At 42.2% G+C, this 25,153-nt stretch overlaps 1 protein-coding gene across 2 annotated transcripts; it reads right to left on the minus strand.

Moving 5' to 3' along the window:
• Positions 1–1,478: 1,478 nt before the first annotated feature.
• MAX (MYC associated factor X) lies at positions 1,479–22,639 on the minus strand. Of its 2 annotated transcripts, none has more exons than XM_048484824.1 (4): positions 22,441–22,639; positions 13,144–13,251; positions 6,448–6,577; positions 1,479–2,697 (listed from the first exon to the last, which is right to left on the minus strand). In XM_048484824.1, the coding sequence occupies exons 1-4, from the start codon at positions 22,474–22,476 to the stop codon at positions 2,510–2,512; spliced, it is 462 nt and encodes a 153-aa protein (XP_048340781.1). In that variant the 5' UTR covers positions 22,477–22,639; the 3' UTR covers positions 1,479–2,509. The 2 variants fall into 2 exon arrangements, with proteins under 2 accessions (XP_048340781.1, XP_048340783.1); XM_048484826.1 differs by having other exon boundaries at positions 6,448–6,571; positions 22,441–22,638.
• Positions 22,640–25,153: the final 2,514 nt, after the last annotated feature.

Here is a 25,153-nt window from a genome sequence, read left to right on the forward strand (position 1 = left end):
CCAGACTTCTGTATTTCCCCTGTTCAAGAGCCATGTGGTCAGTCTGCACTATTCTGGGCATGGGTGCCATGCTGGCCACTGGCTTAGCATGTCTGGTTCCACTGTAGCGATCATTGGACTTGTGACTACCATCTCCTTTGGGACATGGCTTAGCTTCTACATGGCATCTTTTGTTGAAAGCAGGACAAAAAAGGAAATTTTAATTATCTCATACTGCTTTAACCATTACCATCCTAAACCAGATGTCATCCATTTGGTCAAAACCAAGTAAAACAATATAGGGACAATGTTTCATACAGCTCATTTCAACCCATCTTTGAGCCATTTCTAAAGTACTCAGGCCATTTCATGCAGTGCCACTATGTTTTTCCTGCCATTTTCTGCACAGGATTCTTTTTCAGCTACAGTGACAGAAATGTCAGTGCTGCTGCTATAGCACTATAGCTGAAATCGTAGAACATTTTTAAAAAGCTGACAATAAATGAAGCGTGGAAAAAGGCAGGAAAAAATGGTGGTTTTTTTGGAAGCACTCCGGACAGTTCAAATATCACACTGGAGCTATTCAGAAGTGCAAGGAAGAATTGAAAGCAGGATAAAACAGTTTTCATAAAAAATGTTTGAGCCCTGGGATGGCAATGGAACACAAATGGCTTTGTCTGAGCAAGTTAAAATCTGTTAGCAGCCAGGGGCCAAAATAGTTATGTCTGAAATAACACAAAAAAGTCCATTGGCAACTAGCTGCATAAAGCAATTAGAAGGGCAGTTTGAAAAGGGCCTTCATGTTTACCTCATTTTTGACTGTGCATGTGTTGCTTTTGCTGTCATTTCTGAAATTCCAAGGAAGGAAATGTAAGAGAAACACAAGGCCAGGAACAGCTACAATTCAGATGTTTAAGAAGATTAGAAATTAGGAACTACTTTCACTTCCTGACATATTGCCAGTTAGTTAGTGAAAATCATGCATCAGTATGGTCCTAAAGAATCATTCCAAAACATTTTCTTTCTGTCAGATGTGACAGAAGTAGGGCCACATAGGATGACTGGCTGCAACAACAGACAGGACTCCTCTAATATCTGCATTATTTCCTTCTGATGAGCTCTGGTTCTTCACAATTACAGGACCCCTGCCATCCTTCCTATATGATCTGTTTAGTACAGTGCTAAGTTTCCTTTTGTATGAGTCTGAAACAGGCCTCTGGGCTTATCAAAACAAAGCTCCCATGCCACTATTATGAATAACAGCAGAAATGTCTATCTTTCAAAGTTCCTCCTTTACACACTTCTATTCAAGATGTAGCTCTTGGTACTGGCTACTGATGAAACAGTATGTCATAACTTAAAGAGAAATGTCTGTTCTTTAGCCAGTAAAGGCTTGATTTTACCTCCAGACCTGGATTCAGTTGTATTTTGGAGACAATGACATCTTGTTCCTAAGAGACAGTGAAGTCCAGCCCCACTCCAAAAACAACAACTAAAACTTACAAGGATAAAATATTTTTTATTTATAGTCTTATAGTAAAGGGAAGCCTTAACTTGCAAGACAATTCTTGGGCAGTATGTACAACATACTTCGGTTCCATGGAATAGACTCACACCTGGACAGAGACCAAGCTACACTTGTATACACTAAATTCAGAAAACATCACAAACAAGAGTGGGAAGAAGACAAAAATATAAGGACGCACACACACATGCACGCACACACACACACTTAGGCCTTTGCTCACTCACAGCCTGTGCCCCTTTAGCCCACATGGGTAACTGGCCCATTTGCCGGAGGGCAAGAGGTCCATGCTTTGATGCAGTTATTAGTACCATGTAACAAAGCTTATGGTGTATTTACATTAAAAAAGCTGGCTCTATTTCTGAGAAATTGACAGGGGATTCATGGTACGAATCTGTAGCTTCATGTCACCAATGTCCACAGCAGGAGGAAGAACCTGACCAGATTGAGTTTTCATAAGAGTAAATAAATACCAATTTATCACTTGCCAAAATACAAAAAAAAATCAATCTCCCCGAATCCTGCACCATTTCAGGAAAGAATACACACCAATGCCTCTGTGAATAACTTCTCTTCCCCCCACACACCCCGCCCAAGATTCTTCGGGGGGACATTTGGCTTTGTTGACATAAATAGAAATATTCTGATCAATGCACCAGAGAGAGAGGTGCCACTCTAGTGGACACATGGAGCAGTCATTGTCCTCACACAGCGCAGGCAATCACAGGCTATCGTCAGTTCATCAGACAGCCTGAACATTCCTGGCACCAGAAACTTGCAGCCACAGGGTAGAACAAGCAAGACAGGGCCACATCCTGCTCCAAGCCATGGCTGGTGTCTTCTAGAGGATAAGCTGCCAAGCCAGAGTTTGGATTAACTCAAAAGGGGATCATTAAAGGACAAGAAACTGGGGAAGCTGCAGTCCGAGAGCCTCTACTAAAGAAGGAAAGGAAAGTCCTTAAGCAGCCAGCAAGTGTCTAATCGCAGCGGGAACGGAGACCTCTTCTAGCTGGCCTCCATGCGAAGCTTCTTCCGGCTCTGAGGCTCTTCCAGCTCAGACTCTGAACTGGAGTCAGAACCTCCATCAAAGGCGGAGATGGTGCTGCCCTTAGCATTGGTGTACAGGCTGTTGTCAGAGGAGGAATAGTTGGCCTGCAGCTGAGCACTTGATCTTGCCTTTTCCAGTGCACGAACTAAAATGCAAGACCATGGGAATATGGACAAGGAAAAAGGCAAACATTATACAAAGACCCATACCATGGAGCAGGCTAACTTCTTATCACCTGACTAATTCAATGACAACAATCCAGGACATTTTGTGAACAATTTAAAAAAAAAAAGGGAGTTTTGATTATTCACTATACAATATTTTTCAGGACTATCAGTAAAACCTTTAACTTCATTATAATAACCTAAGTTGAGCCTGCTGGATCAGACAATCCATCTAGTCCAACATCCTGTTTTGTACTGCCTCCCAGCCCTGGTATTCAAGTTTGCTTCCTCTGCATGTGGAGGTATCTTTTACTCACTAAGGCTAGTAGCTATTGATGGATCTCTCATCCATGAATCTGTCTAACCACCTTTTAAAGTATCTGTGGTAATGCATACTGTGGCGTAAAGATTCTAACTGCATGTATATACTATGGGGTTAAACTGGCAGGAACTGACCAGGAAAGAGAACCTGGGGTCATGATGGAAAGGTAAACAAAAATGCCTATTCAATGTGTGGCAGCAATGAAAGAGGCAAACTCTATGCTAGGGATTACTAGAACTGAACATAGGGACTGAACATAAAATAGCCAGTATCATAATGCTCTTGAATAGTTCTGTGGTGCAGCTGCAGTTGGGAGCACCATGTACTGTTTTGGTTGGCCCAACTGGAAAAAGCACCAAAAAAAATCAAGGGCTGGACAGCCTTCTTTATTGATTGACTAGCGGGCCCGGCCATGCTTCACTGTGGCTGAGGGCAGTGAGGTCTGAAAGGAAGGGAGGAGGAAGGGGAGAGGCGTAACGGCCGTGTCGGACTGTTTGGGTGGGAACACTCTTCCTTCCTCTCCCTGTGAGTTTTGGAGGCGTTGGTGTGGCTGAGAGTACCACCTCGTTCCCCAACGGGGGCCGGCTTGGTTGTTCCTAACTCTCCTCTGCGCAAGTGGGTTGCCACCGGCAGTCCACGCAGGGAAGCTATGAGGGAAGTGTGAGACTGCGGACCTCCCTATTTAACTGAACTGCTCTTCCCCTCCGGAAGGACGCAGCCACTCGCACCCTTCCTTTTCTAGGCGGACCTTGGAATCCAGTCTGTGGCTTCACTGCGGGGAGGTAGGCAGGGAAGGGAGGAGGAAGGGGAGAGGTGTACCAGCTTTTCCAAATGGCTCAGCTTGGAATGCTCCTCCTTCCTGTCCTGGTGTGTTTCTGGGGGACTCTGGCGGCAGGCAGGTTTGCCTGGCGTGTGCGCACGCTGCTGCGAAGGTGGCCAAGTCATGCCCCCCTCCCAGCACGGCGGCCCCTCATTGGTCCGCTGTGGGTTTGGGAAAACGTGCCTTTTGCTGGGCTCCAGTGTGACTTGCAAGCCCGGTGAACATCCAAAAACATGCCTGCAATGGGAAGCCACGCCATGTCCAAATATGGGGGCGATCCGTCCAGCTGTTTCCATGTTAGGGCGATCCGTCCAGCTGTTTCCATGTTAAAGCTAACTGTGAGTTTGTTACTCTATATATATACAGATTGATTGATTACATTTATACCCCGCCATATCTTGGGAGACTCAAGATGGCTCACAACAAGTAAGGGGAAGACTAAGGAGTTTGGGTTTTTATAGTTTATAAAATCAATGACTAAGGAGTTTACAAAATTGTGCATAGGGTGGAATAAGTGGAAAGAGAAAACTTTCACAATCTCCCCAAATACTAAACTCTGAGACACTCAATGAAGTTGATACAGTGGACTCAGCCCAGATAAAATGGAAGTACTTTTTCAAACAATGCATTCATGAAAATCACTGCCATGTGATATAGTGGTGTCCCAAAGATAAGATATTTTTAAAAAATCACAGATGACAGGTCCATCAATAACTATGGCAACTAAATGGAACTTCTGTGTTTGGAGGCAACATAATTCTGAAGGCCAGTTGATGAGCAGCGTGAGTGTGGTTCAGCCACTTCTTTGGACGTTCTGTGGCAACTATTTGGCCACTGGAGGAACAGAATGTTAGACTAAAGGGAACACTGGTCTGATCCACCAAGGTTCTCCATACACAGTTCAGAAATATTTCAAAACCATATGTAATTTACATGTCAACTACAATTTCTATGTTTTTACAATAGTAAATAAAATTCAGATTTGACAGGTCATCCAGCATTGCATTTATTTCGTTTTCACTAGGTGCAGTCAAAGGTGGGGTGGGGAGAGAACAGGTCATTTCCTGTGTGACTTCAAAGTGTCTGACAATTCTGCTCTCTAGGTTCCAAGGGCTCCACGTGTGAAAGGATAGGCACCATGGTGGTGCACTAGTCTGGGATGATGCTATCATGTCATTCTTTGTGTGTCTGAAAGGGAAATACCAACCTTGTGAACACACTGCTGGAGGTGGCAGAACACAGGCACTAACCAGCAAGCACTAACTAGCTTGCCCCTTTAGCAGAGGCTGATAGATGAAAGAAACTGCTTCAGGTTTTTTCAGCAAGCACTGAGCACGAACACCCTGAGCAGAAACATGGCACAAAAGTAATGTGGTAACTCAAGAGGCAGAGGAGTTTTATAAACAGATTGCTGAATTTGAATTTAGTAAGTAGGGATTCAAATATCAGATGCCCATGGTCACTGATTACTCTTGCACCATCATATCTCAAGGCAGGGATCCACGTTAGCGCATTCTACTGGTGACCAAAAAAGAGCCTAATTATCCTGCACGTGTAAGACTGCCACAGAAATAATCTCATACAAATCAACAAAAGGGTATGTCGTTCATGAGTAGCCCAGTTCATGTACCAGCAAAGGTAGGGGGAGGAGAGAGATTAGGTTTACCCGCAGTGTGTCCAGCCAATATCTTGGGTTTGTCTGGCAGCTATGTGGGGTCAGGAGGCCACACGCAGAGGTCATGTCCATAACCTTCTGCCACACTACTGCCAGCACTTCAGGGGCTCACCTTATGTTGCCCGGGTCAAGTATCAACCAAGTATGCCAAGCAAAAGGATCAGAAGCTGGGATTACTTCACCCAATCTAGTCTGCATGGGGTCTGAGAACGGTCCAGTAACATATTATGTAGTTCTACCGCTTAAGTTAAGCCTACCTAAATGGGAAACCACATGGGAACTATAAGCATGTCACTCAGTAATTAGAATATATAAGTTATTAATAGCTAGTACTAGTAGATCCTGCATCTTACATTAATACATCCTTAAGGTGACAATTCGTGGCATCATTTTACATACCCTTCCCCAATGGCCAGAAAGTGAGCTGACATAAGTAATCCTTCAAGAATAGTAATGCACATGTCCCCATAGCACAGCACTGATAGTTGGCAGCTGCTATTTGTCTTTAGTGAACAGAAAGTTACCAGTCTGTTTAATTGAGCCACAAATCTCCTGTCAGGTAAATAGAGGCATTATAGTTATACAAATCTTGGCCAATCAAAAATATTTTTCTACAACCAGCATCCTGGATCAAAGTCCTGAAGCTCAGGCAAAGGAAGAAGAGACCCTTCACAGTAAAAGTTTGGGCTATTTGGAGACTGGGTTCAACTGATCGTAGGGGTCCATGACATACTAGAAGAACATAAAGTATTGAGGTCCAATCACAGTTTCACTGATTGTGGAAAAAGACCTATGGACTCCACAGACCCTGATAATCGGGCAGGAAACAAAGAATAATGAACATGGCAGAGTGCCTTACTCTAAGATGACCCAACCCAGGACATGCCACATAACTCCTGTGAAGTCCCACTCACCTTGCTGTTCCAATAGGGCATTCTGGCGCTTTAGGTCATCGATATCTTGCTGGTGTGTGTGGTTTTTTCGGCGCATGTACTGGATGTACTCTGTGGCTTTATCTAGGATTTGGGCCCGGGATGCCTGTTGCAATAGTAGGAAAAAAAAACCAGATAAAGTCCTAGCTCACACAGGCAGCTAGGTCAGCTCTCCTTTCTATAGGGAGACCAGGGATTAAATTATTCAAGTTAGCTCTTTTTTGATGCACTCAAGCAAATAATTAAGATAAGGAATGTTAAAGTAGAGGAGGAGTTTGGATTTATACCACACCTGTCTCTCCTGTAAGGAGTCTCAAAGATGCTTACAAACTCTTTCCCTTCCTCTCCCCACAACAAACACCTTGTAGAGTAGGAGGGGCGAAGAGAATTATCACAGAACTGTGACTGACCCAAGATTACACAGCAGACGCAATGTGCAGGAGCAGGGGAACAAGTCTAGTTCACCAGATAGGGCCAAAGCTCATGTAGAAGAGTGGGGAATCCAACCCGGTTCTCCAGATTAGAGTCCACTGCTCAACCACTATATCATGCTGTCTCAAGTTCTGCTCTTTAAGTGTGTTCTAGTGCTGTAGTCAGCTCCTGATTTTAACAGAAACAACATCCAGCTTCAGTGCTACACATTATCTGGATCAGCAAAAACAGCAACTGGATCTGTAAATCTGTAAGCAAATACCATTCATACTCCCAAGACCTCCTTCAGCAGAGTATAGACTGCCTACTGCTATTCAGCACACAGAAAAATTCCTAATACTGCTTTGCATCCTAGAGATAAAAATAAATGCAAATTAGTCCCATATGTCATCAGAGACTGAACTTAACGTCCCAGGGCTAGCAGATAAGCCATCAAATCCTAAGAATACTCACACTGAAAACAGAATTTAAGCAATGAGTTAGTCTTATATGTTCTCTCAGCAACTGGAACAACGCAGGATGGACTAGTGCAATTAACAGTAGTACATGATTATATGACAGGGTATCTGCCTGCCTGTTTTCCTGTAATATACTTGTATTTGTGAAATGCTTTTGCGCAGCAACATGCATTCTGGACTGAAATCACTGTTTGGGAGACTCATGTGACATGGAGATTATTAAGGAATTCAAAGGTCAAGAATTACAGGGATAAGGGAAGGGAAGCATAGACTGGCAGCATGCTGACATTCTTCATTACTGCCACCTTGAGACAAACCTGCTGCTAAGGATGAATCAAGACTGTAACACCCAAAGGGCAGGTCAGAGCCACTTATTTTATTGGGCCCAGCTTCTCCTTCAGATGGAGCAGAATTAGTTGGGTGCATATTAATTTGTCTCTTGTGTGAAAAGTACCATGATTCTCACTATCAAGCCTGAAGTTGTGAAACCTGAACAAGCAGAAAGGACGAGGGCTCCTTTGCGGAACACTCGGACATACAAATGGAACACAGCCATCTGCACAGCCCCTGTATAAAACCCCCTCTTTAACATAACACTGGAGGGTTGGTATTTTATCATTCATTAGCAGCCGTGTCTTTACAAAAAGGGAAGATTGATTATACAGTTGTTTTACTTTCACTTTCAAGTTACAAATATCAAAGGAAAGTTTATATTGGCCACATAAGAAGAATTATAATAGATATGTAAGCTCATTAAAAACAAAGTATAAACTATATTTTGGGCTTTTCATTTATCTCAAGATATTCTACTTTTTAATTATAACATTTAAAGACAAGAACCAAGAGTATGCAGGTCTAACAGAAGAATTAAGCAAGCAAAAAGATGTAGGTTTGTCTCAGCTCACCTGGCAACCTGATAACAGAACATCTGTTCTGATGTGATAACAAGATCAAGAGTATCAAGGAAATTGATGCTACTTGTTCTATACTACTATCAAGAAATCTGGACAACAATGAATTCCAAACAAATCATTAGCTTCACAGAAATATACATAGCTCTGTATTTCAACTCAGCTTTCATTTTACAATGACTGGCATTTGTCATTGCCTAAAATGACCTTTCCCCTAGGAGACATCCCACCACAGCTCCCAATCACATTACAGTATGAAGTGCTTTTATTATCCTTGCTTCTGCATAAATAGCACCCAGCTTTTCCCATGCCTAATTCAATACACTTAATTATTTTCCTCTCCAGTCATCTTATTTCTTCAAATGGGATCCAAAGAATATAAACAGTTTTCCATGCACTAATGTATCAGTAGTTATGAAGTATGTGTCGTATTTTAATACAGTTTTCTTCCGCATTATGAAAATGTTTCATAGCATTTAACACACTTGATCACTGTTGAGCATTTAATGTGAAATGGACTATTAAGCACACTCTCAACACTTACTGATATCAGTGGGACATAACACTTACCCTTTGGCAGGATTGTGCCCATTCCCTCTAGTCTGTTACTGACTGAAGAGTTATTTTCAGACAGCAAGCTTGGCTGGACAACAAGACATCTTTAAGTAGCAACAGATACCAGCATGTAGACCTTTTTAATGAAAGCCAGGGACTGAGTTTCCACCAACCCTCATGCACTAGTGGGGCACCCTCCACCTCATCATGGGCCATCATGCTCCCAACGATCATAAAATACATCTGCAACTTAAAGCCCTTGCCAAGGTATTTAACACTACATGCAAAGATGTTGCCACCTAAACATCCCCAAGACATTAAAAAATGTGCTGCTAATATAATATTATACAATTCAGTACTATGTGTCAAAGATGTCATTTTGTACAAATCTCAGAATCCGTATCTGTCTGTCTTTACAGACTGTCAAGATTAATTTAGAGTCCTTAAGATAAAAAGAATACTTGATTCGATTCAAACTGTAAAGATATGATAAAAGGCATTCTTGATGGTTGTTTCACAAGCAAATTTCTTCTCTATGGAAATTCAGAGTTTAAATTCATGCAACTTTTAGAAACACTGTAAGGGGTTTTTTTAGCTGATTTCTAGATGTAAGGGCTTAAGTGGGAGAAGGGTATGATTTTATTGTGAAATTATTTATGTATTTAATATTGCTTTAGTCAGTTAATTCTTATAAAAATAATCTATCCCAAGTTGTTGGGATGGGGAAATCTAAAAGTCTAGAGCAGGGGGTCCCAAACTTGTTTGCGCCTGTGGTCACATTTGGAATTCTGACATGGCATATGGTGGGCACAGCAACAAAATGGTTGTTACAAAATAGCTGCCACAGGAGAAGGAGCCAGTCACAAAATGATTGCCACAGCTTAACTTAAGTACAGATCCTTGTGCTGTGGTGGCTGCAGTTGCCAAAACAACATTTTTAAAAATATGCATAGCCATCCAAATCTCCAACAGCCAATCAGAAGCCTTGATGGGCAAAATCCCTGCCTGGCCTGCCCACCCCCTAAAACCGGTGGGTGGGCACCAGAAAATGTGTTGGAGAGTAACATAGCACCCATAAGCACCACATTGGGGCTCCCTGGTCTCAAGAAGGCAAGGTTTTCCCTGATGTTATGCAACACTGAATCACTAGCACTGTGATAATCACTAGCACTGTGATAATCACCCAACTCAGCTTCATTCGTGCTCTAATAAAGTATTTATACATGACTAGGTACACTCAACATGGATGGGACGTGCCATCCAGTGATTAAAACTAGCACTATCCTTTTTTTCCATTGCAAGTAAAATGTTTAAACTGGGTAACATGGTTAACCAGCATGCTTGGGAACTGCTTCCTGCTCCCCACTATATGGTGTTATTCTCTCAACAGGCTGAGCCTGCTAACCACAGGAAACACTGAGAATGTGGTGGTGGAGCAGGCTATGGGTCCTGGCCATGGTTGCGGCATGCTTGATATTGCCGCCCTCTGGTTGCCAGGTAACAGCTTCATTAACCATCTTACTGTATAAACTGGTAAACCCATTCTCCCATGGATGCTAGTTAACATTGTAGAAGGAAATTTACAGTGCAATCCTATACAGAATTATTCCAGTCCAAGCTCACCAAAATCACTGGGATTAATCTGAAGTAATTCTTTAACAATCACATCTCTGGAAAAACATTAGAACCGGTTCCATGTCAACACAGTACTTTTCAGTTTATGTGGTGTAGCTTTGGATGGCACTTAATGCAGCTGCAATTCCCAGGCAAAATTCCAGAAATTTCCATGAAAGATCCTGAAATTCCAGAGCAGTAACTACTCAAAGGCTTGCTCTACTTCTAAGGAAGAACCCCCCCCCCCCCCGGGAAAAAAAAAGCAGAAGGCCGGACCACATATTTTTGCTAATCTACATGTCACGCATCTGTCCAAAGATCGTTGTTTATATGACATGAGTAATAAATGGGTGTAACTTGATGATGTCTAGAAAACAGAGTAATCAGAGGTGATTGCACACAACAAAATGCTGTCTATCAAGCTAAGTACCTTGTACTGAGCTTCTGCAGACAACTCTGTAGTGATTCCAGCCACTGATGATTAGAAGATCATTTCCTCATTCTTTTTCAGGACAGACATGTTTGCCCTATAGAAAGCTACAAGTTACCTGCCAGCATTATTACATGTAAAGAAAGTCCAGGGAAGAAAAAAGTCAACCTTTACACATTCAACAGACTTAGGGCTCATTCACATAAGCATGTGACTCCTGAGAAGTCATTCCCTCCTCTGTTCCCCAGAGTGAAACATGCCCATCTGAAGGGTCTGCCATAAGATCAAATTGAAATTCTGCATGCTTATTATTAAGCTTCCAAACCCAGATCAAATGGCAGCAAGTGTTCACGGGCAAATAATTCAGACCATCCTTCAGCCTGAGCCTAATTCAACCTGGCCAAGGCAAAAAAAAAAAATGAAGTCATGTGCAATGGCCCTGAGAATCACCAGTGCCACAAGAGGAAAAACTGGGTAGGGAACCCTTAAGAGATTTACCTGGGTGAGAGTGTTGGCCTGGGACTATAGAGGACACCCTAGACCAGTGGCTCTCAACCTTCCTAATACTGCGGCCCTTTAATACAGTTCTTCATGTTGTGGTGACCCCCAACCCTAACATTTATCCATTTTACAGATGGAGAACACTGATACAAAGAGTCTTAGGTGACGCCTGTGAAATGGTCATTCGACCCCCAAAGGGGTCCCGACCCCCAGGTTGAGAACCACTGCCCTAGACTCTACTACCACAATATGGTCTAAGGAGAAGTTGCACACTATCTTCCTCCCAGAAGAACAGTTGGAGATTAGCATGCAGTTGGAGAGTAGCTGCAAAGGGAAAGATCAGCTTTGTCCACCCAGCCACTGGCCAGAAAAATCTAAAAATCACCCTTTCTAGCAGAAAGAAATCTACTCTAAAGGTGCAGGTTTGTAACTTGAAGGCACCCTTGGGCCCAGGCCTCCTGCTGAATAAACAGATGGCAACTGTGGCCTAGGGTGCCTTTCACCAACTTTGATTGGTAAGCCAGCTGTAGACCTTCCTGCATGGAAATGCACTCGCTACTGTGGTGCATACCCTGCTAAAATCTGGGGTAGACTGTGCAATTCACTCTACATGGGGCTGCCCTTAGAGACTGTCCAGAAGTCACAGCTGGTACAGAATGCTATGGTTGAAGTCCTGACTGAAATGGGTCACAGGAACCATCTCCAAAAACTTGTTCCATCTACTCTGGCTTCCAGGTTGAATTCAAGATGATGGTTATTAATTTTCAAAGCCCTGTACAGCCTGGGACTATTTCTCCCCTATGAACCTATCCATAAACCCCAGTCATCTTGAGAGACCCTGCCTCTGCCACCTGATGTTAGATGGTTGACAACCTGAGAAAGGGCATTCTTGGACATGACAACAGAACTTTGGAACTCCTCGAATTGCTCAGTTTTTTTAAAAAATGTTTGCTGCCTTATAGACTCTGATTGGATGGAAAGACAGTATTAAAATGTTTTAAGTAGATAATACTCTTTTTCTGGGTCTACAAAAGGGAGAAGAGCAGGTTCTGCCACCAGCTAAAGCTTCAAGGTCACTGAGAAGTTTTTTTTTATATGGAGATATTTTTTTTTTACTGGAGATAATTTGACTGGAGATAATTTGATTGAAATAATAATTTGATTGAGATAATTTGATTGAAAAGCAAAATATAGGCAAGCAAGGGGTGATAGTGGTGGTGGGGAGGTCTGCATGTCTTTCATTACTTTAGACTTCTCTTTAATGTGCACGCTACTGTTATCTAAATATACAGGCCTGGATACCACTATTCAAAGTAAGGAGTTGGACAGGGATTGAGGGGAGAGGCCAAGCATTCTCTACAACATGTGCAACAAAATACAGGTGCTACAGAATCTCTGCATAAAGTGACAAGAGTCCTGCTGTTCACATGCACTGAAGTGAAATATTTCAATTGGGCCTGCAAGATTATAAATAAGGCTGTCACAAGACAAGCAGTACTACAAGCAGAAAGGAACCAAAGGCAAAGCTATGCAGAAATCCTGAAAGGCCTGAAGAGACTTTTAAACTTTTGGAAACATCTGATCATATTAGAAGTGAAGCTTCACTTTCATTTTACAGAATTAAGAGGCTAAAATGGTAAACCTCTCTTTAAGACCCTTGCAGAATTGCCTCTTCCATGCCAAATAATCTAATCTTAGATTGAGCTGCAAAAGCAAATCCTGTGCTATCTAAAGCTAGTGTTCAGGGGAAGAGCATCACTTCTCTCAATAAACTCACCTTCTCTCCCTGAAGAGATGGCACAGAGTCCCGCAGGCTGTGGAAACTGTCCTTGATGTGGTCCCTACGTTTGCGCTCCAGTGCATTGTGGTGAGCCCGTTTATCAGCCTAGAGCAGACAAGAGGAAATACAAGCATCAGTCCTATATTATGGTTTGCAACAGGCAACTTGTACTGCATCCCTGTCTCAGGAAAGAGCATGAAGTGAGAAGGATGCACCTCTGGAACCAAAGTCCTGCCTACAAAGGGGAAAACAGGGGGAGGGGGCAATGACGGTAACATCTATGGCAGTTCTGTCCAGCATGCAAATCAATTGCGATTAGTTAGAGGAGTGGGGGCTTTTGCCTTGCATCATTTATGTTTGCGCAAGAGACTAATATGATTATTCAGAAAGTTTCTGGTGTTATTCCGTGGACTACTGAGTCTGCACCCCCCCCCCCCCAAAAGCTCCAAGCATTCTAAATATGCCATGGATTGAACTGATAAATAGATACCTGCCAGTACTAGTACCCCTCAAGTATTGTACAAAGGGGTACAACAGATATCAAGCAGAGTTCATGGAATCACTAAACACTACAGGGAAAAATGGAATGTACTTTTACCCAGCCACAGCATCATAACCAAGCAGTCTTTCTAAATCCAAGGCTGTGTTTTTGCTAAACCAGAAGTAATTGACCTGATGAATAATTTAGATTATTTTGTATGAAGGAGCACCATACAATTAAAAAGGCTGCTTTTAATCTAAATTTATGAATGACAAAAAATAGGAAAATAGTTGCAATAGTCAAATCAACCCAAGTATAGTATATACAAGAATAGGTTAGCCCTCTGCTCCCATTATATCCCTGAAAAATGACCCTACCATTTTGTTTTATTGCCATCAATTCACATCTGATTTATGGTGACCCTTGGAAGGGTTTTCAAGGCAAGAGACATTCAGAGGTGGCTTGCTATTGCCTGCCTCTGCGCCACAACCCTGCTATTGTTTGGAGGTCTCCCATCCAAATACTAGATAGTTGACCCTGCTTAGTTACTCAGATCGAACAGATCTGGCTAGCCTAGGGCTATCTAGGTCAGGGCCCCTTTCAGGTACAGAAGCGCAATTTCTTCAGGCACTTTAAAATGAAGTGCATATTCAGGCGGGTCAAGGATCGTAGATGATTGGAAGGGACACCCTGATAGCTACTGCCATTTAAAGACAAAGATACAATTTAAATCTCATACCTGAATTTTTTCATTAAAGATCATAATTCAAGTCAATCTTCTTCAGAAGAACAATACCAAAAACAGTCTAATCCAGTCCATCTATAATTATTAAAAAGCTTAAGAATCTCAAGAAACAGCACAGCTTTAATATTTTTTTAAAAATAGTACAAGCTTAAAATACACTGGGATTTTATTAATTTTATATTTTTGCAGCAATTAACTTCTTTCAACCACCTGGGTGCTCAACTCTTCTTATTAAAATTTCAGAAGGCACCAGTGAAATCAAATTATGATTAATGAAACCTGACCTGCAGATGTTAAGGCAGCCTCTAGTCACACAGGTTTAGCAACAATTCCACACCCAGTTCCTGACGCAGACAGTTACGTGTCAGATGTAAACAGGTACTCCCCAAATCCCAATCACAAAGCAGCCTCTACTCCTCTCTTTAGAACAACACTGCAACCTACTGAGAACTGAAGAATCAAAGGCAGAACTGGACTAACAAAGCAGCCCATTCCCTTCTTCAGAGTCTATTGAGAGGGTGGAACAGTCACACGCTGTCTCGTGAAGAGAAAAAAGAAAGGAGATTCAGATCAAGGAATCCAGATGAAATTAAGAAATACAAGTTGTCAACCCTATAAACCTATAATTGTTAAACTTTGAGTATCAAGGTGTATGATGAACCACTAAGAGCTAAGCATTATACACTCCAAGTTCACCAACACTAAGCTCTCAAGCCAAGAACTGCCCTACAGCAAAAAAGCTAGTGTTTATTCCAACAACAGAATGTCAGAGGTTACATTGAGAAGAAATCAACATCTTGAGCAAGGAAGAGGTCTCAAACTCAGTGACATTCTCCAGTTAACAGTCAAAACAACACCAGAAGGAAGAACCATATAACGAAAAATTAGAAAAGCTATCCAATAATGTGAAAATGGTGGACCTATCCCCCCCTCCGTTCAATCAACCTATATAGACACAGAAGTGTCCCTGTTAGAATACACCAAATGTATACATAGGGTTAAAAAAAGGGTTTGTAGGGTGGCTTTAAAAACAAAACTGACCAACTAATGAGATTGTGGAGGAGCAGGTCCCAAAACCAGATACACAGACAGTACCAGTTACAGAAAGTCACACAGACCGCATCTGTGCTGCTATAGCTCTTGTACTCAAAGGCTTCCACTGCACATATCTGAAGTGATGAATCAGTAAGTTAACCAGATATGCCAAGTCCAAAAACATGGGAGCAACACAGTCAGACAACATTTGCCTTCTCCTGCCCCAGTCAAACTGCTCTGCTACAGTATCATTGCACAAGTTAGGAGGTCAAACATAAGAAGTTTTAACCAATGAACAGGCTATTCTTTGCCTGCTTTGAAGTCAATCAACTTTGTGTGCTGTTTTGAGAAAATCTAAGGAAACCAAGAAACCAGAACAACATAGGCAAACCACTTATTTCTTACTAGAATAGCCTGATATCACCCTACTCCCAAAAAAGATAACTGATTGTGGTATGCAAAAATGTCCTGAAGTCTTTTTAACAGAGTAGACCCAGCCAACCCCTGGATGTAACACCTGGCCCTACTGTAACTTATTACTGGCAAGAATTCAAAGCAAGTGAATTGCATTTAGGAAAGACTGCAAGATCTAATCCAATGAGTTTTGTTGGCACAAGCCACGCTAAATGCCAAATAAGGATAGCATAAAACACTGGCCTCCATTCATCAGGGAAAGGTGGCCCACTGCCATGCTGCTCTCCTTTACTACCTCATCAGCTACTTTCTAAACCATTTGACTGTCCAGGAAAATCTCAGCTCCTGGCAAGGAAAAGGGTGGGAGCGGGGATGTAGCTCTGTTCCAAGAGAGGTTGCTAGATGAATGTTAGAATGCCATGAAATGAATATTGGCACATACAAAACAGAACCCACGGCATCTTCATCTGAAGAGGCATTTATAAGTAGCCAGAAATTAGACAGTCCAGTATTAATGAGAGACTCCAATAATGCAGGTGGGTATGCAGGCAGACAGAGCATTAGAGTGCTACAAAAGCTAACCAAATACTAAAATAATTCATTCCCTTTGAAATCTGGCCATCACTTGGCAGTCTACCGCTTTCATGACTGGTCACTGTTTGACAGCTAAAGAGGCAAATCTATCATCTTCTGATTATCAGCTGACATCACACCATCCTTGGTTCATTCATTGTAGGCAAGTTTTAAGGAAGTGACGTACAAACCTCTATTAAGAAGTAACAAAAGCTGAAAATAACATTTACCAAAGTTTTGTAACCCAGACTTTAAGGCTGATTTTTAAAGAGAAATCACAGCTCACAGAACTAACAACTTAAATACCTCAAAAGTCCCCTAAAATAAAATAGCCTTTGTCTGGCATCTGTAAGCCATTAAAGATGGAGCACAGTAAATCACACTGGGGAGGGAGTTCTAAAGTCTTGGTGCAGCTGCTAAGAGATTGTCCCAAGTAACAACCCACTGTACCGCATACAATAAGGAAACAGAACAAGGCCCCAAAAGACTTCAACGACAGGCAAGTTCAGATTTTAGAATGCAGCCAGGATTCTGGGACCAGACCTCATACATAGGGCTTTAAAGATGAAAAACTTAGGTCTGAAACCAACTGGAAAACATGAAAACTGTTGCAAATTTGAGATTATGTACTCCATGCAGCCTACTATATTTTGAACCAGATACAGTTTATATATGGTGAGAATGAAATAATGTAGCAAATTTGTTTTCGACCCATTACATTGCATGGCTTCAAGGCATTCAGAGGAGCAGATTGTCTAGGTCAGGCCTTGACAGATTTACATCCTCTATAAGCCACACAAAAAATTTAGGAGGCAGATTTATTTTTCAGCCTTCAAGGTTTTGTATTTTAATTATCATATTTTGCTACCACAAAATCAAATCCAACACTCTTCAGTTTCTTGTCAATTTTTTTAAAGCTTAGGGAAACACTAAAGTGTATGTACCTCTAATTTTATCAAACCTGAGCTTATGTTCCTGCTTTAAGACGTCATAACTGTATTAGCATATAACTGTATTAGCTTATAATCTGGCATATTCATGACATGCAAGAATACAAATGCTTTCTTCCCTTTTCGTTTTTGTTCAGACAAAACACTGCAAATATGTCAGAGCCAACGTTAGGCAGAACTGCCAACTTCTGCAACCTAAGTTAGCTTCAACCACCTTTAACCGTAGGAAAAATAGAAGCGGATAATAAATTTTTTAAAAAACTTAAGAAATTATGGTTTATTGTTTGGATTTAATCTACAATATTCTGACAATATGAACTGTTTTTATCTGGATGTTGTCAATGCTGAAACAAGGACTTCTTCAGGAGTCACCCTGCTATTGGTTAAACATGACCAGCCTTGCCAAAGGTAAACAATAAAAACATCCTTTATAATGTCTAAGCTTATACAGAGAAATTATCTAATAATATAGATAATCCTAGGTCTGAACACAAAGATCTTTACAGCTCTTAGAAAGCATTTTGGGTGAGTAAAAACTTCTCTTTGAAAGCATTTCACTTGAAAAAAATTATCCCCAAGGTTAAAAAAAAGTACGCCCCCAGGCCCTCACATCTCTGAAACACCCAAAAGCTCATGTGTACAACATATACAGAACCATAAGAGACACTGCAATTGCTTTCCTAAGGCCAGATCATTTGTCTTTCTGGTGTGCCTAAAAATGCTGCCGAGCTTTTTCTTAAGAATTTGGTAGACAGTAGAAATACCACCTAAATCGAAATGTAACTCATTGTAACTCATTCTTAGTGCTCTGCAGGGAATGGGAGTCACAGCCTTAGATCACCTGGCTCAACCCAAAAGATGACCCAGAACTCTCCTTAGCATGCTCGCGTTCACCAAATCAGTACCAAAGAACCTTGGAACCTAAGATCCCTCAAGTTTTATGTGTGTGTGTGCGTGCATGCGCGCACCAGAACCAGCAAATCTCAACTGACTTATGGCGACCCTGTAGGGTTTTCACGGCAAGAGATTTCTGGAAAGTGGTTGCCATTACCTGCGTCTGTGTGGACTGAGAGTTCTGAGAGAACTGTGATTGTCCTAAGATTACCCAGGGGGTTTCATGAGGAGTGGGAAATTGAACCCTGCTCTCCAGATTAGAATCAGCTGCTCTTAACCACCGAACCAAGCTGGCTATGCCAAGATGGCAAGGCATAAAATACATATTAAAATAGAAATCAAATAAAATGCACTTTACAAAAAATATTAACTATTCCAGTTATAGTACAAGTGGGGCCAGCAAAACCTGGACAAGGAGGAATCTCATCTATCCTCCTCTACCTTCCAGCCTTGCTGGAGCTGGACAGGCCTGCCAGTGTCTTCTAGGTGCTGCAGTGGAGTCACCTCCCCCGACCCTTGGTGGACATTCTCTCACACAGGCTAGTGGCAGAGGCAAACCTGACAGCCATGCTGGGCTGCCTTTCCTACCCCACCCCCCTCTCAGCAGCAGGTCCAAGGTAGGAACCCCTTGTCTCTCTAACCCCTCCCGCTCAGGCCATCAGCAATGGCTCAGTCAAGGCGCCACTTTTCTTTCTACAGGAGCCATCGTCTGCCTCACCACAGTTCCCAGGATGTACCACCCCTCATCTGTCTGAGATAAGTGCATTCTCTATGCTTGTGCAGAGAGCACTTTTTTATTTGGGGAGGATTTAAACCCCCAAATTTTAAAAATCTGGATTTTTCTGCAGCCCCAGGGTGTCTTCTGAAGCTGCAGAAAAATCTGTTGAAAGTGCATTCCCTATCTACAAATTTAACTATCTTCAGGCAGACATCTGAGAATTAGATATATAGATAAATTATGGTCTTTACCAACTATGACAATTAAAAGGAATTTGGGAATTCCATGAAACGTTTGGGATACACACTTTGTGTTCACAAAAAACGAGCAAATTCTTAAAGCAAAACACAAAAGCCTACCACAAAAGGACAAACAAGAACTTCTGTTTTTAAAATCAAACTATGCAAGTCTAACATTGTCAAATTCAGATCTGGAGAGACTTTAGTGAATTGGATCACTGATCCATGTAACAGTACTGACAGCAATCCTGCAATGTTTCAGAAACCTCAATGCCTTTCAACTGGAGATGCCAGAGACTTGAGGTATGTGCTCTGAGCTGTGGGCTCAGAAATGGGCATGAAAATGAAGGTATGCTATAAAGGGTGCGAAGGCTGTGTATGCAAAAGGCTCTGAGTGCTATAAAGGGCTATATATGCTAAGTGTTATTTGCTTTTGTTTTTTTAATGACTGGCTTCTCACCACTGGGAGTTGACAGGTATGAGCTGCAAATTCAGCATACTAGTATTTACCCTAACAAAAACACTTTAACACTACAAATACAGAAAGCCATGCACATGTTTATCCCATAAACACATGCTTTGATTTTAACCAGTTACACACACCTTGCTAACAGATTTCTGTACAACACCTTTTCTAACTGAACCCAATTATATCTAAAAGGGAGTGGCAACTATTTATATCCATTTTGTTTACAGACATTACTATTACCAGAAATACCTACCATAAAGAAAACAGAAAGCATTTTGTACCTTGTTTTCTCCTTTAGCAGAGTAAGTTTCAAAGGTTCTGCATTTAATTTCCTGTTCAACAAATTATGGGGGAAAGGCTTCTAGGGATTACACAAGAAATCAAAAACAATCTTGAAAATCTGTTAAATTGAACAGTACAGCCCTCTATAAGTGATTACAATGGTGGACAAAGCCAATCTGAACACACACACTTACCAACAGTTATTAATAAACTCCCATTAAAGGCAGAAAAAACAAAATTTAAAAACTGGACCTATTCAATTTGAATGTTAATTATACTTTTTTAAGCCAATCAACCACTTAAAATGAACTGCTAACACAAAAGTGTTAAAGTACTCATTCAAATTCTTAGATCAAAAAGAGGCCTTACAACAGTTTGCAATAAAGGTTATTTTTCTTCTAAAAAAACACGGATGAGGAAAAACTCACTTCTGAAGCTAAACGTTATAAATAACGCAATATGTTTTGTTATGTGGGTTACTACAGTAAATCACTTCAGATGACAGAAAACAGGTGATGATGACCTGTAAATCAATATCCATGAACTTGTATAGGGCATCCTGTACTCCTATTTTATGCCCTCTAGCTACCTAAGCATTCCAACATGTTCAGCTCTTGAACTGTGAATGTTTATTTTTAACAACCAAACAGCTTGAATATGTTTACTTTCCATTTCATGGAATAATGCTTCCCCCCCATAATTACCATCTCTCTTAAAAAATTCTGGACACTTGAAACATGAGCTTATGCATGTTTATACACAAACAAATCCAACTTTGCTCAATGAAACCTACTTCCACATGAGGGTGCAGAAGAATGTAGCATCACTTCATTTATTTTCATTTATTTATTAAATTTGTATACTGCCCTCCCCCGAAGGGCTCAGGGCGGTGAACCTTCAGCCTTCAAATGAACAAACCTGCTTAGTATCTTTGTATACATACAGATAACATTGAACTCTAAACAGATATAATCTTTTGTACGTGGGATACATCATTTCAGATTACACTCTTAGGATTCTATAAACGTTTTATTGAGTTACTCATGAACATGCTTTAGAAATTCATAAGCAGTCATTTAAATTCAATCCACTCAGCAGGTATCAACCATTCCAACACTGTTCTTCATTTCTGCCCCAAAGACTCAATAAACAAAAGTGTTTAAGATTCGTATACAAGCCAATCAAGATATGAGCAAAAATACCACACTCAAGTTTTTAGGAATAGAAGTAACCATGGTGCTGCAGCATTCACAACTACAAACAAAAAAGAACAAGAAACAGAAAACAACTTCCTTACATCAAGTTCCACTTCACACTGTAAAAATCTTTTCAATTTGTCAAACGTAACATTGAGGACTGACGGATTAATCGGGATGGTCACCAAAAAATACTTGTACATCACAGCAGAGATTTCAAAAATAAGGCATTTCTGGCCACACAAAATTTCAGTTCTTTTCAATAAAAGCGTGAGGCTGCCTAGAAACACAATGAAGTTTATTGTTTAAGAAAACAAAACACTCAACCCCTGAACAACTCAAATACACTTCTTCATGGAAGTTTTTTGAAATGGGTGGTATTTCTACTATAATCCATTAAGAAGATTAAATACCAAAAATAAGAGAATTTCCTGCTATTTACTCATTAAACTCTGATTTCAGCTGGGTGTACAGACTGCCATATTTATAAATGCAGATATATTAAAGCAGATGCTTGGTTACAATACTGTCAGAGGTCCTTCTACCTTCTGTAAGAACACACTCGCCATAGAACTGTCTAGATTCTAGAACATCCTGTTTCATAAAGAAGTAAGTAGCATTGCTCAAAACTGCCTTCTCCACACTCCCCATCCCTCCTGAACTTAGGAAGGAACGAGGATAAACTACGGAAGTTCTCATCACTCTTCCCCAACTAACAGACCTCTGGCCTCTGGTGAGGAGTGCCCACAAACATCCAAGAACCCACCCCCATCTCCACTACAAGCCCCAAACACCCAGCCACAAGTCAAGATAGGCTTGCATGAGGCCTATACACGTTTCATCCACCTCAGGAAGAAACCAGCCTCCCCCCCACCCCCGCAAGCACTTCCCAAACAGCGTGCGTGTGTCTGCTCCCAGACACGAACTGCCCCCCCCCCCCCCCCCCGTTCTCCCTTCAGGTTGAGGCCAGGCTAAACAAGACCATCCACCTCCCCCCACCGCCCCTCCCGGTGGAGCCGTGGCTGCCGGGCCGCTCTCTGCCTGAGCACCGGGGCGGGTGAGGGGGGCGGGCAGGCGGGGTTTAAGCGAATGGAAGGCAGAGAGACATACCGCAGTGAAACCTCGGCTGCTCTTCCTGCAACAAGACAGAGAGACAGACAGAGACACACAGCGTCACTGTCAGCACTGCTCAGCCCCGCCCGCCGCCGCCTGACACGAACCGACCGACCGACGCGCGGGGGGGGGGGGGGGGAACGGGACGGGATATAGGGCCGGGGACGGAGTAGCGTGAGACTCACGTCGCTCTCCACCTCGATGTCATCGTTATCGCTCATGCTGTGGCCGTCGCCCGCTTGAGCCACTCCGAGGCCTCCGAGGCTGAGCCGCGGAGAGCGACAACAACAGCTCGGCCGCACCAGCTCCAGCCGTCGGCGTCTTGGTCGTCTCCTCCTCCAACATCAACGGCACACGCACCTCGCACTGCACGTGACGACTGACCCACGCCGCCCGCCTGCTCCCTCCCGAAGGCTCCAGCGATGCATGCCGGGAGTTGGAGTCCTTTGGGTAACACGGCGCCTCCTGCAAGCCTCAGCTCCCAACTATCTTTCCCAGCGGCGTCTGGACAGCCCTGTGCCCCGGAGGTGGCCGTCTGCGCTTGCGCAATAGCGCCACATGGCATTGTGGGGGCCGCAGTCTCTGGCAAAGAGGAAGGGATCGGCTTCCCGCAGTCTAATGAGAGGACACGTGGATGGGAGGAAAGAGGGTACATTCTGTTTAAGAACCCCTACCCCACACACGCGCGCTTTTTTTTGCCTGAAATGGGGGTAGTGCCACTTTGCCGATAGGAGAAGACAAAGGAACAATTCTTGGTAGTTAGTCTAGCTAGTTCACACCAGAAACGATCTTCAGCGGGCACAAGACATTAAAATGGTATAATTCGCAACTGTGTGAGCGTTGGTGGGGGGATCTCCCTTGGTAGCCTGTCACTGACAGCTTCAGCAGCAACTTGAAATCTTGAATCTACGGTGTTGGAATTAATTTTCAGATTTGACACCGTCAGACTTCAAATGGCCTACCGTGAAGGCCTTGCCTGTACGTTTCCCTGTATGCCTCGTCTGCATAATTGGGATGGGGCATCACGATCCTCTGGCAATGAAGTCACTTTATAATCACTTGTTGAGTTTTATATTTTTTTGTTTGTCCCATATCTATGACCCGTGGACTTCATTGGATGTCCTGAAGTTCAGGCATTTTTAAGAGGCTAAAAAAATGCATCTGCTTTATTTCTATCCTGTGCATAATTTTATAAACCTCTAACAACCCCCGCTCTTACTCGTCTCTTTTCCAGAGTTAATAGTCTCAGCCCGTTCAGTCTTTTCTAATGAGAAAGGTGCTCCAACTCAGTCATCTTGGTTGCCCTGTTGTAAAATTTATCCAGCCCTGCAATTTCCTTTTTGAGATAGGTTGACCAGAACTACACACACAATTCCAAATGAGACTTACCCTAGACGTTTACATGGACATTATAATACTGGTTGTTTTATTTTCAGTCACTTTTCCATTTATCCCCATAATACTTTGACTTTTTCACTGTTGTAACACATTGGGTTCCATTTTTTTTACTGAGCTATCAACTGGACCCCAAAGTCTCTATTTATTTATTTGTTATTTAATTCTATTTGTATGCCTCCCTCCCCTTGCGGGTTTGGAGCAGTGTCCAACATATAATAAATACAATGAAATTCAACACAACATATCCAATGATCTGCAACTATCTATAAAACATACAGCTAGTGATTAAAAACTATAATCTGGTTCTGGTGGTTTTCCGGGCTGTGTGGCCGTGGTCTGGTGGATTTTGTTCCTAACATTTCGCCTGCATCTGTGGCTGGCATCTTCAGAGATGTATCACAGAGAAAAGTCTGTTTCACACAGTGTCTATGTGTGAAACTAAACTTTCCCTTCTCACTTAGACACAGTGTGAAACAGACTTTTCTCTGTGATACACCTCTGAAGATTCCAGCCACAGATACAGGCGAAATGTTAAGAACAAAATCCACCAGACCACGGCCACACAGCCCGGAAAACCCACCAGAATCAGTTGAATCCGGCCGTGAAAGCCTTCAACAATACAAAAAACTCTCATAGTTGAAGCAACAATAAATTTCCAATCAGCCTAGTCAAAAATAAGGAAGAGGGTGGGAGAGAGTGAGGCTATTAGATAGTGAACCATCGCTGCCTCACTTGTAGGCCTGGTGGAACAGCTCTGTCTTACTGGTCCTGTGGAATTGCCCCAGGTCCCACAGGACACAGTTCTCATCTGACAGCACTTCACCAGGCTGGGGCGACAGCTGAGAACAGTTGAGACCAGCTGGATAGCTTTTGGGTCAGGAAACACTGGCAGATTGTTTGTGGTTTCCCGGTTGGTTTCAGCAAGTTCAGACCCAATACAGTGTAGTTAATGTTGGGATTTTTTATTCCAGTGTGCATCACCCTACAGTTATCTACATTAACCTTCATTTGACACACTGTTGGTCATTTGTGGAGATCCTCCTGGTACATTTGGCGCTGGTTTTCACCATTCTAAATAATTTAATGTGATCCACAAACTTAGCCACTACACTGCTCATTCCCACTTCTAAATCATTTTAAATAGTACCAACCTCAGAATCAATCCTTATGGGACCCACTGCATACTTCCTTCCATTGAGAGAATTGTCAATTTATCCCTACTCTGTATATTTTTAATTCATAAGAGGACCTGTGCTCTTATCTCCTGCTAAGATTACTCAGCAGTCTTTGATAAGGTACTTTATCAAAAGTATTTCAAACGTCCAAATATATAATGTTTACTGGGTCACTGTTATCTACATGCTTGTTCCCTTTCTCCAAAATATTGATGAGACAGGACTTCCCCCTTTGCAGGAGCCATGCTGATTTTCCTACAACTGTCTTTGTTCCTTTTAGTGGCTAAAAATTCTATTTTTGATTACAGTTTCTACTGATTTGCCT

This window comes from Sphaerodactylus townsendi, linkage group LG02, assembly GCF_021028975.2.
Source record: "Sphaerodactylus townsendi isolate TG3544 linkage group LG02, MPM_Stown_v2.3, whole genome shotgun sequence".
In the NCBI taxonomy this organism is placed as follows: domain Eukaryota; kingdom Metazoa; phylum Chordata; class Lepidosauria; order Squamata; family Sphaerodactylidae; genus Sphaerodactylus; species Sphaerodactylus townsendi.